General features: G+C 38.9%; 1 protein-coding gene across 5 annotated transcripts in view; it reads left to right on the forward strand.

The window, feature by feature from the left end:
• The window catches only part of LRRC6 (leucine rich repeat containing 6), a 94,321-nt gene that overhangs the window by 23,183 nt on the left and 56,394 nt on the right, over nucleotides 1–14,744 (forward strand). For 4 of the 5 annotated variants that reach the window (XR_003793536.1, XR_003793533.1, XR_003793534.1 and 1 more), the window contains exons 4-7: nucleotides 1,316–1,491; nucleotides 6,883–7,109; nucleotides 12,488–12,679; nucleotides 14,155–14,232. Coding sequence is in view for 1 of the 5 variants with exons in the window: in XM_029222717.1 (XP_029078550.1) it covers nucleotides 1,316–1,491; nucleotides 6,883–7,109; nucleotides 12,488–12,679; nucleotides 14,155–14,232 (673 nt within the window). In the remaining 4 variants the exon portion in view is untranslated. The remainder of the gene's footprint in view (nucleotides 1–1,315; nucleotides 1,492–6,882; nucleotides 7,110–12,487; nucleotides 12,680–14,154; nucleotides 14,233–14,744) is intronic. The other variant, XR_003793535.1, reaches the window with a different exon arrangement.

Consider the following 14,744-nt stretch of genomic DNA (forward strand, 5'->3'; position numbering starts at 1 on the left):
AACCTTTTCTCCCTCTCTCCCTTCCTTTTGTCTGTCTTTCTTTCCTTCCTTCCTTCTTTCCTATGTTCTCAAAATAGGGAGACGAGTTAGGAGATACACCATATTGCATGCAAAAGGTGACAGGAACCTGAACTGGAATATTGGTAATAGGATTATAGTGGACAAGAAGTACGTAAAAAGAAGTTAGGACTTAAGATCTGCATGGCTTGACGACTGATGACATGAAGGGGCTAAGAGGATAGTTTAGGTTAACTTCCTAGTTAACCCTGACTTGACTCTTGGTGTTGAATCACATCTGATACCAAAATGGTGATGACGTTGATAGAGTTTAGATGTAAAGAAGGCAGAAAAGCTGTCTTGAGGAGTACAGAGTGAGAGAAAATATGGAGACTTGAGTTTGGACATGTTGAATGTGATATGTCTTGCGGGCATGTAGAAACAGGAGTGTGATGTTCAGTTGGATGGTCAGACATGGGGTTATTGTTTGGGAGTCATCAGAATCTGGGGTTAGTGAAACCAGTGGGCATGACTACTGTCATCAAGACCATAAGGAAAGGAAATATTGGGTCAAGGATGGAAATCTCCATCACATTGATGGGGTGGAAAAGCCTGCAAAAGAGATCAAGAGGAATAGACTTCATTGCAAAGGAGGACAAGGAAAGAGTAGCATCAGAGTTTCAAGACAGTTGAGAGATTTAAGAGACAGTCCATGGTCGATTGTGCCACATGCAGCAGACTCTTCTAGTGACATGGTGCATTGAAGAGGCTCCATTAGATTTGTCAACATAATGCAGTCATGCCAGATAGTGACCAAATCTAAATGTGAACAGCCCAGAGCTTATGGATACGGGCAGGAAAATGATTTCCTTTGGCTGGAGGGACTAAGGGGTTGAAAGTAAGGGGAGGGCTTCCCTGGTGGCGCAGTGGTTGAGAGTCCGCCTGCTGATGCAGGGGACACGGGTTCGTGCCCCGGTCCGGGAAGATCCCACGTGCCGCGGAGCGGCTGGGCCCGTGAGCCATGGCCGCTGAGCCTGCACGTCCGGAGCTTGTGATCCGCAATGGGAGAGGCCAAAACAGTGAGAGACCCGTGTACCGCAAAAATAAATAAAAAAGAAAGAAAATAAGGGGAGACACAGATAGAAAAGTGAGTCACGACTAAGCCTTTTTGAGGTTTCTGAAAAACCACTTCTTGGTAAGCAGTGCAGTTAATCAACAGACTTAAAATATTGCAACTGTTATTTCTATGATGTGTTATTGTACACATTTTACTGCCTGTGTGATTTTTCTGGCTTTTTTTCCTTTTCTTTTCTCTCAGCAGGATGTGAAGGGCTGACAAAGCTTGACTTGACGGTAAATTTCATTGGCGAGCTGAGCAGTGTGAAAACCCTTCAACACAACATCCACCTGAAGGAGCTCTTCCTCATGGGAAACCCCTGCGCTGACTTTGACGGCTACAGACAGTTCGTGGTGGTAACTCTGCAACAACTAAAGGTATGCTTTTTTTTTCAGTGACACAAAATTCCCAGAAAAATGAAAACAAGCAACTACAGTGATTCCTGATTTATTCACAGCATTTTCAGAGAATGTGTTGTTTTAGAGGATGGACTATTCCAGAAAATCAAAACCGAGTCTTTGGCTCACTGAACCTTTAAAGTTGTTTTAATATTATAGCTTTAATAAACCTTTGAAAAATAAATTGCATGCTTTTCTCCTTTCTCATTCAGAACACGCACAGTTTAATTGAACTTTCTTGGTGAGTTCAAGTCATTGTTACAAAGAGTGTTCCTTATTACTAGTAGCAAACCAAAAGTTTAGGGCTTTTCAGGTGGTGACAGCTATATACCTTTGTATTTCACAGTCTTAAACTACTGTGCTTTTTAAAGTATTATTTCTTACTATTGCTTTCTATTAACTCATTTGCTATGTTAGTAATTCTCAAACTCTGGTATGCTTTGGAGTACTTAGATGGGGTTCGCTGGGCCCCTCCCCCAGAGTTTCTGATTCAGTAGGTCTGATGGCCGCCCAAGAATTTGTATTTCTAACAGGCTTTCAGGTGATGCTGATGCTACCGGTCCAGGGACCTCATTTGAGAACCACTGCTCTGTGTGTTAATTTCTTATGCCAAATCTCCCCATATTCGATACTTTTGGTACTGGGAAACAACACATGGTTTCTAGAGAAATCATACACCTGAGAATATTTAAGTAGTAATATTAATGTCCATGTGATTCCAAGAGTTCCTGACCTGCATGTATTGGTTTGAAACCTTGGGAGCTTCCCAGGTGAAATCTGAAACTGGCCCCCATGCACGGAGGGCAAGGAGAGACCAAAGAAAGAGGCAGGACTCCAGATGGGTAGGTGGCAGGTTTAATAAGCAAGGAAACCTACTTACCAAGCTTGTTTTGGGCAACAGGATGAGTAGATCTCTGCGCCTGCCTGCCATAATCTTACAGGTTTATAGAGAGGCCTTAACTGGGTTCAGTCACGTACACCGTCCAGAGGGTCTCAACAGAGCCTTACTGTCTCAAGGCTGCACCCTTGGAACCGCTCCTAGTGTGGGAGCAGCGGGCAGAAGGTACATTCCAAGGACAGGGGAGGGGGTGAGGAGCCTGTGATTGGCCAGGTCCAGTTGCAGGCCATCCAGTGGTCACGTCCTTTTGGTGTCCCTCCAGCAGCAGGGACAGCATTTTGCTTCCGCAGAGAGAATGCATGGAGGCTCTGGCTTTCTAACAGTCCTTTTCCTCTATCCTCAGAGGACATTTGTTTTTAGACTGCTGTGTTCTGTGTAGTCAAAATTGCTGGATTGATAGAATACATTTCTTCTAATGTAAAGTTTCTTTGATTAAGAGAAGGAGTGATTCAGGTAATTGAATCTAGAATATATATGTAGAATGAGTGATGAAGTAGATCAAACATAACCCAGGCTGATCATCATTGTACAATGACTTCCTAAAAAAATGAACTGATGAGAACCAGAATTTCAGAGAAAATGGATGCTGTGAACCATCTCCCTGGAAGGGTGCAGGGACTGTCATCACAGCTGGGCCCCCTGTCAACTCTGCAGTGCCTGGGCTAGGGGTATGTGAGAGCCATCAGACAGGTGCCTGAAGCATGGGCCAGGGTTGTTCCAGGTGCTTTGGACACAGCATCTCTGATACTCCCGGCCTCTTGAAGGGAGATGATTAGGTCCATTCTGAGATGAGGGAGCCAGGCCTTGGAAAGCTGATGCTCCTTGTTTAAGGTGACACACCTGGCAAGTGACCCTGGTGGGATTTGAACCTAATAGCCCACCATTCACACCATAACCACACTCACTGCTTCTGTCTGGGTTAATGTACAGGCTTCAGGTCCAGTCTTTCCTTTCAGAAAGACTGTTCTGAATAAGCTGTTACAACAGGCAACAGCCTCCCTTTGAAATATGGTATTCATAAATGTGTTTATTAGTATTTAAAAACAGCTTGATACATTTTAGAGTCTTAGTTACCATTCCATTGAAAGTTTGTGATCCACTTGACAGGAGTTGCATTAACAGATGTATTATTTTCCTAGGGCTGCCATAACAAAGTTCCGCGAACGGGGTGGCTTGAACATCAGGAATTTATCTCATTGTTCTGGACACTAGAAGTTCTAGGTCAAGGTGTGGGTTGGTTGCTTCTGAGTCTGTGAGGCAGCATCCGTTCCATGCCTTTCTCCCAGCTTCTGGTGGGTCCTGGCAAGCTTTGACTTTCCTTGGCTTGTGGAAGTGTCACTCCCATCTTTTTTTAAGGAGACCAGTCATGTTGGATTAGGGGCCCACGCTACTGCAGAATAATCTCATCTTAACTGATTACATCTGCAGGGACCCTACTTCCAAATAAGGTCACATTCTGAGGTACTGGGGGTCAGGACTTCAACATAACTTTTTTGGGGGGAAACACAATTTAAGTCATAACAACAGAGTAGTTATTTAGACAGACATGCACAAGAGGTGTGAGGAGATTCAGCCCTTTTCAAGTATCCTCCTCCTAGTGTCTGAGCCACTCCAGGTGGTAAGTAGGCACTGTAGCCTAGTGGGAAAAGTTTTGTAGCAGACAAACCAGGATAGGACTCATGTCTCTGCTACCGGTGAGTTGCATGCCTCATTTTTCTCATCTATAATGGGTTAATAATTCCTACTTTAAAGAAGTTCTTTGAGACCCTCAATAAATCTTAGTTTCTCTTTCTCTTCTTTGCTGAAGCACACACGCAATTATTATCAAGAAACGTAGACAGTCTGCCTCTGTGTTGCAAGAGCTCTAAGTGACTAAAGATCAAGGAATACTGCAATGCATAGCCTAAAACTTAATCTCTCAGTTCATCAGGCCTTCTGAATTCAGCTGTGATTTTGGACTGAAGAAAACTTAGGCCAATTTTGAAAACTACCTAACAAAAGTCTGCAAAAACCTGAGATCCAACAAGAAGGCCCCGAGAACAGGTGCTGGCATACATGTGACACCATCTCAAATTTGTCATCAGTTCCCTATGAGGTCATCTGCTTCCTGCCTGTATTGGTGACAAGGGGTTTATTGGTCATAATCTTTTAGAAACAGTAGGTCTAAATTATATCAATGTTTATTTAACCCAAGTATAAGGAAATATATATATATATATGTTATATATAATACTATATATGTATATATATAAAGTTAATACTTAAATCCTTACATCCCAGATACAGGTAAGAGAATAGATCACCTTCTTTGCAATGTTCATCAAAATTCCAGTGAAAGAAATTATATTCATCCAGAATTTTCCAAATTGTTTAGATCTTTTTTTTTTGGCCACTCTGTGGAGCATGTGGGATCTTAGTTCCTTGACCAGGGATCGAACCTGCGCCCCCTGCTGTGGAAGTTCAGAGTCTTAACCACAGGCCCAGAATTGCTTAGATCTTAACCCTAGCTTAAAGGAGGTTAATTACCAAAAAAAAAAAAAAAAAAAAAGGCTAAGTACTTAGACCACAATTACTTATCACCTTAAATAATAGGTTTTATTGAATTCGATTTTATCATTATGGCCTCACCTTTCACTGAAGGATCTTAGAAGAGACAGCTTTGTGAAGACTGTTATGTATGGACATGTTGCTACAGAAACAATGCGTGACATCTCTCAAGATCTCCACTAAGAAACTCTACTTTAGAAATATGTTTTAGAACTAAGTATTAGAGAGAAGCTAGAAACGAGTATATTTTCTCAGTAAAGAAAGCAAAAATCGCCTCACCGATGATTTTTTTCTGTTTTGCTTTGGCCGCCAGCAAGCTCAGAGCCAATTCTGCCGCCCATCTACAGCAGCCGTATGAGTTCTTATGACCAAAACCTACTTTAAATTATTTTTTTTCCAAATAGTGACATTATAATTTTGACTTTTAATTAACTGCTCCTGATAATTTTTATTTTATTATTTTTTAATTTATTTATTTTATTTATTTATTTTTTTGGCTGCGTTGGGTCTTTGTTGCTGCACGCGGGCTTTTCTCTAGCTGCGGCAAGTGGAGGCTACTCTTCGCTGTGGTGTGCATGCTTCTCATTGTGGTGGCTTCTCTTGTTGCGGAGCACGGGCTGTAGGCGCGTGGGCTTCAGTAGTTGTGGCTCGTGGGCTCTAGAGCGCAGACTCAGTAGTTGTGGCGCACAGGCTTAGTTGCTCCGCGGCATGTGGGATCTTCCAGGACCAGGGCTTGAACCCGTGTCCCCTGCGTTGGCAGGTGGATTCTTAACCACTGCACCACCAGGGAAGCCCATAACTGCTCCTGATAATTTTTTTAAATTCATATTTAACTCCATCTTTGTGTGTTTTGTATTTGTTTGTGTTAGTTTCCTTTTGCTGTGGTAATGAATGACCACAAACTCAGTGGTTTAAAACAACACGAATATATACTCTTTGTTTTGGAGGTCAGAATCTAAGATTGTGGTGTTGGCAAGACTCTGCTCCTTTTGCAGGCTTCAGAGGAAATTTTGTTTCCCTGCATTTCTCAGCTTCTAGAGGGTGCCTGCATTTTTGAGTCCCTGCCCCTTCCTCCATCTTTAAGGCCAGCCGTGTAGCATCTTCAGACCTCTCCCTAACTCTGACCCTGACACTTCTGCTGCCTTCTTTCCTTTATAAAGACCCATGTGATTACATCCGGCCCACCCAGATAATCCAGGATAATCTCCCCATTTTAACATCCTTAACTTAATCGCATCTGCAAAGTCATTTTTACCATGGAAGGTAACATTCACAGGGATTAGAAAGTGGACATTCTTGGGGGACCATTATTCTGCCTACCACACTTTTCTAAATACCTCACCTCTCTTTGTAGAAAAAGGCTCAGTAAATAAGTAGGCATCTCTAAATTGGTAGCTTTGAACCTTCAGATTTTGGGTTGGTGTTTTTAATATTTCAATTTGGAACAATCCCTATAGAGGTACCAGATGGAAACAGTGACCATAAGAATTAATAATACACTCTACATGTCTTGTCAAGGGTAGAACATGGGCTCATTTGCAATAGAGCTCAATTTTGTGTGATGTACGAGGCCCTTTTTCGTAGAGAGCATTGAGGACTGGACTTGAGGCACTGAAATTCTTTACATCGTGAGCAGTTATAAAATTACTATATTTTGGGAGCTTGTCATTAATAATCAGTTTCAACAGGAGACCTACTTCTTATTATTACCAGTAAAGATACTTTGTAAACTGTGTTAATTGTATGAAGTAAACATTGATTTAGATCAAAGTTTCTGACGTTTCCCGTTAATTGCTTTGCTTTTAATTCCATATCACTAAGGTGCATAATTTATTATTTCTCATCTTGCAAGCAAAGTCTGCTTGGGGCTGATTCAAATGGTGACTTTTGAATAAATGCACTGTGTTGGCTGTTTTTTATTCCAGTGGTTGGATGGTAAAGAAATTGAGCGTTCAGAAAGGATTCAGGCATTACAGGACTTTCCAGCAGTTGAACAACAAATCAGAGAGCAGGAGAAAGCTTACTGCCTCAAACGAGCCAAGGACAAGGAGGAGGCTCAGAGGAAACTGCAGGAGGAGGAAAACGAAGGCGAGAGGGAGGGAAGGCACACAGGCTTTGACGGACGTTGGTACACAGACATCAGTGCTACTCTGTATGTAACTTTTTTTTTTCTTTTAAAAAACTGTCAATATCCTCCTGTTTTATTTACTTCTTACTTGTACAGTATGAGTAAAAACAACAAGGCAAAACCAAAGAGCAGAAATAAAAACCTTTCATTTCCTGTTGTGAAGGGCTCTATGTACCACAATGCAGGAAAGAACATTGAATAACCACTAAATACTACTCTGTATGTAACTTAATAGAGTGTACTTTCTAGTTAACTTGTGTTAAAAAAGTTCTCTTCCCAAGGTGTTCACAGTTTCACTTATATTCCAGACAACTGATTTGAAGAATAAATTATGATGTGAATTTTGGGTGAAGACGATGTATGTTCATCCCATTGTTTGTGACAATTCTGTGACAAGGCTTGCCTCCCTTAAAGCCTTTTCAAACTAGCAACTTTAATTTGCATCTAAAATTATCTTCAGACAGATCTCTCTAAAAGATGCACAGGAAAGATAAATTAACAGGTGTACTTTGATTTATAAAGTAGGAATATTTTAGAAAAGTTAAATGCAAATCACATTATTATAAATTGAGTAATTTTGATTACATCATAAGATGTTCTGTTTTGTGAATTATGTAATGAATACATCTTTAATGGGATTAATAAGCCCCTAATTGGTCATTTTTACAAGCATGAATTTTTCATTCTTGCTTATTTTAAGAGAATTGCACCTATAGTCAGGTGATTTGATTCCACACAACAAAAGCTTTAAATATTTTGTAACAGAATCTCTTAAGCTTGAGAAAATAATAATTATAAAATATTTCAGATGTACATAAATGTTAGAAAAATAAATAGGTAGCTTAATAATAAATGTCAATAGTTCGCATGTTTGCTTTGGATCTTATTTTATTTTATTTCATTTCACTTCACTTCACTTCATTATTTTTTTTTTTCGGGCGTGCCGCACAGCACGCAAAATCTTAGTCCCCTGACCAGGTTTCAGAGCTACACCCCCTGCAGCAGAAGCGCAAAATCTTAACCACTGGACTGCCAGGGATGTCCCTGGATCTTTTATTTTTAAATGAGAAATAAAATATCAATAGAGGAGAAGCTCCTTAAGTATTTCTCCCCCATCCCACTCCTCCTTTCATCCTCCATGGTGTCCACCATCCTAAAGTTAGTGTGTGTTTGGTATAATGTTGATCCCATCCATATTGTAATGTATTTACTATGTAATTATGCCTCCTTAAACAAGAGTAGTTTCATGTTGTTGTTGTTTTTTAGCATGAATATCTTTCTACAGCTTTGCTTTTCATTCAATATTATGTTTTTGAGATTTATGCATATGAGACACGTAGAACTAGTTCATTCATTCTAACTGTGCAATAAAATTCCATCGAATGAATAAATCACAGTTTATCCCAGAGGTCATATTCAAAATATTTAGCAGCAATTCTTTATTCCTGACCAGTCAGAATATGCACCAGCTCCAACAATCTGTGGGTTTTTTTCAGACAGTGGTGCACACATCTCCTTGTTCTAGTACGGAAGTTTCTGTAGTGTATTCAGCAATTGCTACATATTAATTATAAACATCTTTTCAACTTTATATGCATTGCCCAGTTGTTTTTTAAAGTGTACTAATTTTAACTTATATATCAGCAGGATAGGAGAGTTCCTAATCTTTGCCAGTAGTAGATAATGTGATCTCTTAAAACATTGGCTAATCAAGTTGGTTGTTAAATAACATCTAATGTTTTAATTTGAATTTCTAGAATGATGAGTGAGTTTCAGTATCTTAAATGTCTTCTTTTTTTTTTTTTTTTTTTTTTTGCGGTACGCGGGCCTCTCACTGTTGTGGCCTCTCCCGTTGCGGAGCACAGGCTCAGCGGCCATGGCTCACGGGCCCAGCCGCTCCGTGGCCTGTGGTATCTTCCCGGACGGGGGCACGAACTCATGTCCCCCGCATCGGCAGGTGGACTCTCAACCACTGGGCCACCAGGGAAGCCCTTAAATGTCTTCTTATATGTTTATTGGCTATTCAGATTTCTTCTATTCAAGACCTCCACCTATTTTAAATAAGTTGTACTTTTTTTTCTTACTAATTGATAGTTCTTTTATATTCTAGATGCAAATTCTTTAGTCCTTATGAGCTTTGCAAGTATCTTCTCTCTGTCTGTGACTTGTGTTTAATTTTGATAAGTGCTTGTTTTATAGAATTTAGAAGTCTTAATGTAGTTAAACTTACGTTTATACTTTCTGATCTTGTTTATGAAATTTTTCAATACCCCAGTGTCATATCTGTCTATCTGGAATAACTTCACAGCAGTGTGGGGTAGGGTGCTAATCACTTCCCACACAGGTTTGTTTGTTTGTGCCCTATTGATTAAAGTGCTATTCTTCTCCCGTATTATATACCCTCTTCTCGTGATTCATGGGCCCATTTCTGGGCTCTCGGGACTCCTCCATGAGAGTACCTCCACATGGTTTCAATTTCTATAAATCTTGATCTTTGGTAGGAGACATTTTCGTGTTTCAAAATTATCTTGGCTCTTCTTGACTCTTTTTTACTCTTCTGTGAGAATTTTAGAATCTGCCATTCAAATTCCTCCCAGATCCCTAGTGTAATTTTGGTTGAAATTGAATTTAGTTTACACGTTAATAAGGGGAAAGTTGACATCTTCAGGACATTGATTCTTTCCTTGCTGAACTTTGTAATAGCTCTATTTATTTAGACCTTCTTCTGAGTCCTTCAATAAGTTTTTATAATTTTTCTCTATAAAGGTTTTACACCATTTCTTATTAGATTTATTTCTAGGTATCTTGTAGAATGGGATTTTAAAAATAGGCTTTTTTTTAATTGATTGAAATGATTCCATCTTGTGGAGTACTCCTTTATTTTTTTTTATTTTTATTATTTTTTTATGTTGGGGGTAGGAGTTTATTAATTAATTTATTTATTTTTGCTGTGTTGGGTCTTCGTTTCTGTGTGAGGGCTTTCTCTAGTTCCAGCGAGCGAGGGCCACTCTTCATTGTGGTGCGCGGACCTCTCACTGTTGCGGCCTCTCTTTTTGCGGAGCACAGGCTCCAGACGCGCAGGCTCAGTAGTTGTGGCTCACGGGCCTAGTTGCTCCACGGCATGTGGGATCCTCCCAGACCAGGGCTCGAACCCGCGTCCCCTTCATTAGCAGGCAGATTCTCAACCACCGTGCCACCAGGGAAGCCCCAAAATAGGCTTTTAATTGGGTCTTTCTGATGTATATAGAGACAAATGGTTTCTGTGTACTGATACTGTATTATGCAATCTTGCTGAACTTTTTAAAAAGATGCAACAGTTAGTCTGTAGATTATCCTGTGTTTTCTATGTAGAAAAACCCATTTTTTTAATAAACAGCAACTTAAAATTGTTTCCCAGTCCTTCTACCTCTGCTTTTTATTTTTTATGGTGCCTGCTGAGCCTCCAGTACGAGGTAGAATAATAGCGGTAAGAATGGGTGTCCGTTATCTTGTTCCTGACTTTTAAAAGAATGTTTCCAATTCCTCATCATTGAGTATAATGATTCCTGTGAGGCTTTGGTAGAATTAAGTTAGTTTTCTTTTATTCCAAGTTGATGAACAGCTTTTATCATCATGGATACTGGATTTTTATTGAACGCTTTTTCTGCATCTATTGAGATAATCATGTTTTCCTGTTGTGTTGAATTAACATTAATAGATTTTTCAATATTAAACCATCCTTGAATTTCTAGAACAAGCTCACTTTGTCCACATATTTTTTTTCAATTTTTTATTGAAGTATAGCTGATTTACAATGTTGTGTTAGTTTTAGGTGTACAGCAAAGTGATTCAGTTATATATATTCTTTTTCAGATTCTTTTCCATTATAGCTTATTACAAGATGTTGAATATAGTTCCCTGTGCTACATAGTAGATCCTTGTTGCTTATCTATTTTATATATAGTAGTGTGTATCTGTCTCACAAACTCTTAATTTATCCTTCCCCCCACCTTTCCCCTTTGGTAACCATAAGTTTGTTTTCTATGTCTGTGAGTTTGTTTCTGTTTGCCAAAGAAAATTTTTTAATGAGAATGAAACCAATTATTTCAGTGACCATTAGCTAAAATATTGTAGAATATTACAGATTCCCTTAATAGATTGTTTTTTTTTCCAGTACTGTAAAGAACCATAGCTATGTGGCAAAGCATTTATTTTCAGTAATTTGCTCTATTTTGCTTATAAAACTGTCTAGTTGCATTTTATAATACGTAAGGTATCTAAGCAGATTTTACTGTGTTCCGTTTATACTATTTAAATTTCATATTCTGGTAGTTTTTGTCCCTCCTTTCAAAAAGCATCTTATTTGAAGGTCAACTAAATGAGCATTTTGTGTCATCTCATTTCAGTAATAACAAAATCTAACATTTAATGAGTACTTACTATTTGCCATACTTGGTACTAAAGGCTTCCTGTAGATTTTTTCATTTAATGTCATTTTGTAACAGAGCATATTCTAGGGAGAGGTGAGGGGAGAAACCTATCCTAATTGTGTGCTGTTTGAATGATGTCCTTTTCTCTCTGCTAGAATAGAGTCTCCTGTAAGTAGTGTTGCTGTCTATCTTGACTAGGGCTGTCTCTCTGGTGCCTGGCACACAGAAAGACACTCAATAAATATTACTTGAATCCATGTTGAATGAATATTGACTATCATATAATACTTATTTGATGCCATACAGAGACATCATGTAATTCTCTGACAGTCCACAAAACATGAATAAAAAAGAGAGCAGAGCACCGTTGCCATATAAAGCTACAAAATCCAAAGTTATCCATGAAAAATGGAGTAGTTAGAGGCCATACCATGGGCGATCTCATGTATCCCACTGGAGAATTTTAGAGGTAGAGAATCATTAAAGAGCCTGGAAATAATATGATTACATTTTTAAGAAAGATTCCTCTGGGAGCAGGGTGGAGGATGGAATTGAAGCGTGCAAGACTGGAGGTGGAGTGATTGCTAAGGCCCAGTGGTCCCTGAGTTTGTCTGATCATCAGAACCTCCTGCAAAATATTGTAAAGCAAGGGTCCTGGACCCCACTTCAAATCAACTGGAGAGACTCTGGTGGGAGCCCAGGAATCTGTACTGTGTATAAAGCTCCCCAGGTGACTCACATCGGCCAGGTCTATGAACCCTTGAACCTGATTACTACAATATTCCTGGTGATAGATGAGGTGGGCCTGCCCCAATGCTGTGGCACTAATTTCCTCCAACTTGGCTCAGATAGGCTCTCTTTCAGACACATTTTGTCATTCAAAGGTAAGAAGATAACACACACACAAAATATAGATATTTAAGGGGCAGCATTCAGGATGAAACTCAAACATCCATTATTATTGGTTTTAACGTGCCCTGTGTTCTTTTCTAGCCCATCTTCTGAAGAGAGCAAAGACGACATCCAGGCACCAGAAATACAAGAAGGGGGATGTAAGAAAAAGAAATTAGACAACGGTGAAGACGACCTGGAATTCTGGAATAAGCCCTCTTTGTATACCCCCGAATCTAGATTGGAAACTCTGAGACATATGGAAAAACAACGGAAAGACCAAGAAAAATTAAGGTATTCCATTTTATCCTGTCATTGAGAGTGATGGAGTATATTTTCATGATTGTACCTTGTTTTACCCATTATCTGTGTTAAATCTGTGTTAGCTATCACACACAAACTTTGCTTTTTCTGATTTCAGCTTTTTGTTGAAGTGTTATCTACTAACCCTTCTTTAGGATGTCATGAATCTTGGCATTTTAGGTAGGGTTTTGTTTCTATGACCTTAGCTTTTTAACAACTTTAAATGTGTCAAATAAGAGCCTGGCCTGGTTTACAGATACTAGTTATCCAAGTCATTCTGTTCAGTGTGCTGTAGTCTGCACGATCTAATGGGTTCCTGAGATGTTTTCCTCTTCTGAATGCCCTCTAATTGTCCTGTGTCATGGAGAATAATGTAGTTCATGGAAACATGAACTACAGTTCATGTTTAAGATCCAGAAAAATGTGAATAAATTTACATTATAAAATAAAGCTAAATGACATAAAATCTGTATTAAAAGAACAACAGAAATCCAAGATGAAGAATTGCCTGCAGTTCCGTCATCTAAACAGATTTGTCCGTCTGATCTTCTAGAGCTTGTCCATATATGCCTTTTTAAAGTTTTTATGTATTTTCAGTAGGTGTTTAAGTAAACAGAATTTATGTTCTACATTTTCTTTCATGTTATTCCATGAATCTTTCCTCTTTGCTCCATTTATTTTCCTCCTATCTCTGCCCCTTCGTGGTAATAAGAGTTAGCAGGCTTGGGTCCATCCTACCAGAACTTCCTCCACATGCTACAGTCATATAAATGCAAACGTAGTATTGACGGTCTTTTCTTAAAAACAAAAGTGGACTTAGATTTTATGTATTTGTTCTCACTAAATCATCATCAACACTTTTCTATAACTTTCTAGACGAGTAGGTAAAGAGTGAACACATTTTCCAATAGCTGTAAAATATTTCATAGCATGAAGGCACCACAGTCAATCCAATCATTCCTCCATTGATGGACATTCTTGATGGTTCCAAGGTTTTGCCACTGTAGGTAATGCTGTGATAGACATCCTTTTATGTCGATCCTACGTCCTGGTATTTTTATTTCTATAAAATAGATTCTATTTGGCATTTTAAAAACTGTAATTTTAACTAAAGTAGATGTATACACAAATGGGGAATTAACAGTTAGCTGAGTAAATCATGCATAAAATAGACTCATTTAAATATTCGTGGCTATCTCATGAAAAGGAGTTTTCTCCCCCATTCGAATTATCTGGCAAATTGTCTTGGTCACATTTTCGCTTTACAGATATAGATATAATCACACAGAAATTTGGCTCGATTGTCAGTTCCCACCAATGGACTTCATCACAGTGAATTGCTGATGTATTCACAAATACCTGATTAATTTTTCTTAAACTGTTTCACACATTAATTGCTTTTATATTATCTTTGTTTATTTTTTTCTCTCTCCCGCCCCTTGTTCCCACCTATCCCTAATATTAAGTGAAAAAAAGAAGAAAGTGAAACCACCCAGGGTGCTGATCTCTGAGAATGGGAGAGCCCTGAATGTAAATGAGCCCAAGTAAGTGAGGCCGAGTGGAGACTTGAAGAAGCAGAATGTGTGGTGTTGGTCATACGATGGTTTCAATGACACGTTTGCTCTGCAGAGAATATATCTGACCACTCTTAACAAACTTGATGAGCCTAATAAGAATGTCATTTTGTGTGTATTTGAAAGCAGAACATCATTATGCTTTCAAGTGTGTAATGTTATATTTCGTTTTCTTGGCATCCAAAACGTGACCTTGACGTATGGAAATCTTAGTTATTTCTGTGTCTCCTGAAACTTTGAACCATGTACAGTTTTATGCCTGAAAATTCCAAGTGCATTATTGTTGTGTTTCTTAATTTTTAAAACTCTGCCATGAACAAGCTGGCTGAGGATACTGATAAATCTCCTATACACCTACTTTATACTCTGGAACACATCTGCAAAGCATTTGAGAGCTAAGGAAAGAAATTGATATAAATACCTCAATGGAGTTGATGAGAGAGAAAAAATATTCCAACTGGAGATCCTCATGTATAGTAGTA

The sequence above is a fragment of the Monodon monoceros genome, unplaced genomic scaffold, assembly GCF_005190385.1.
Source record: "Monodon monoceros isolate NGI ecotype Baffin Bay Population unplaced genomic scaffold, NGI_Narwhal_1 Super_Scaffold_14, whole genome shotgun sequence".
NCBI lineage: Eukaryota > Metazoa > Chordata > Mammalia > Artiodactyla > Monodontidae > Monodon > Monodon monoceros.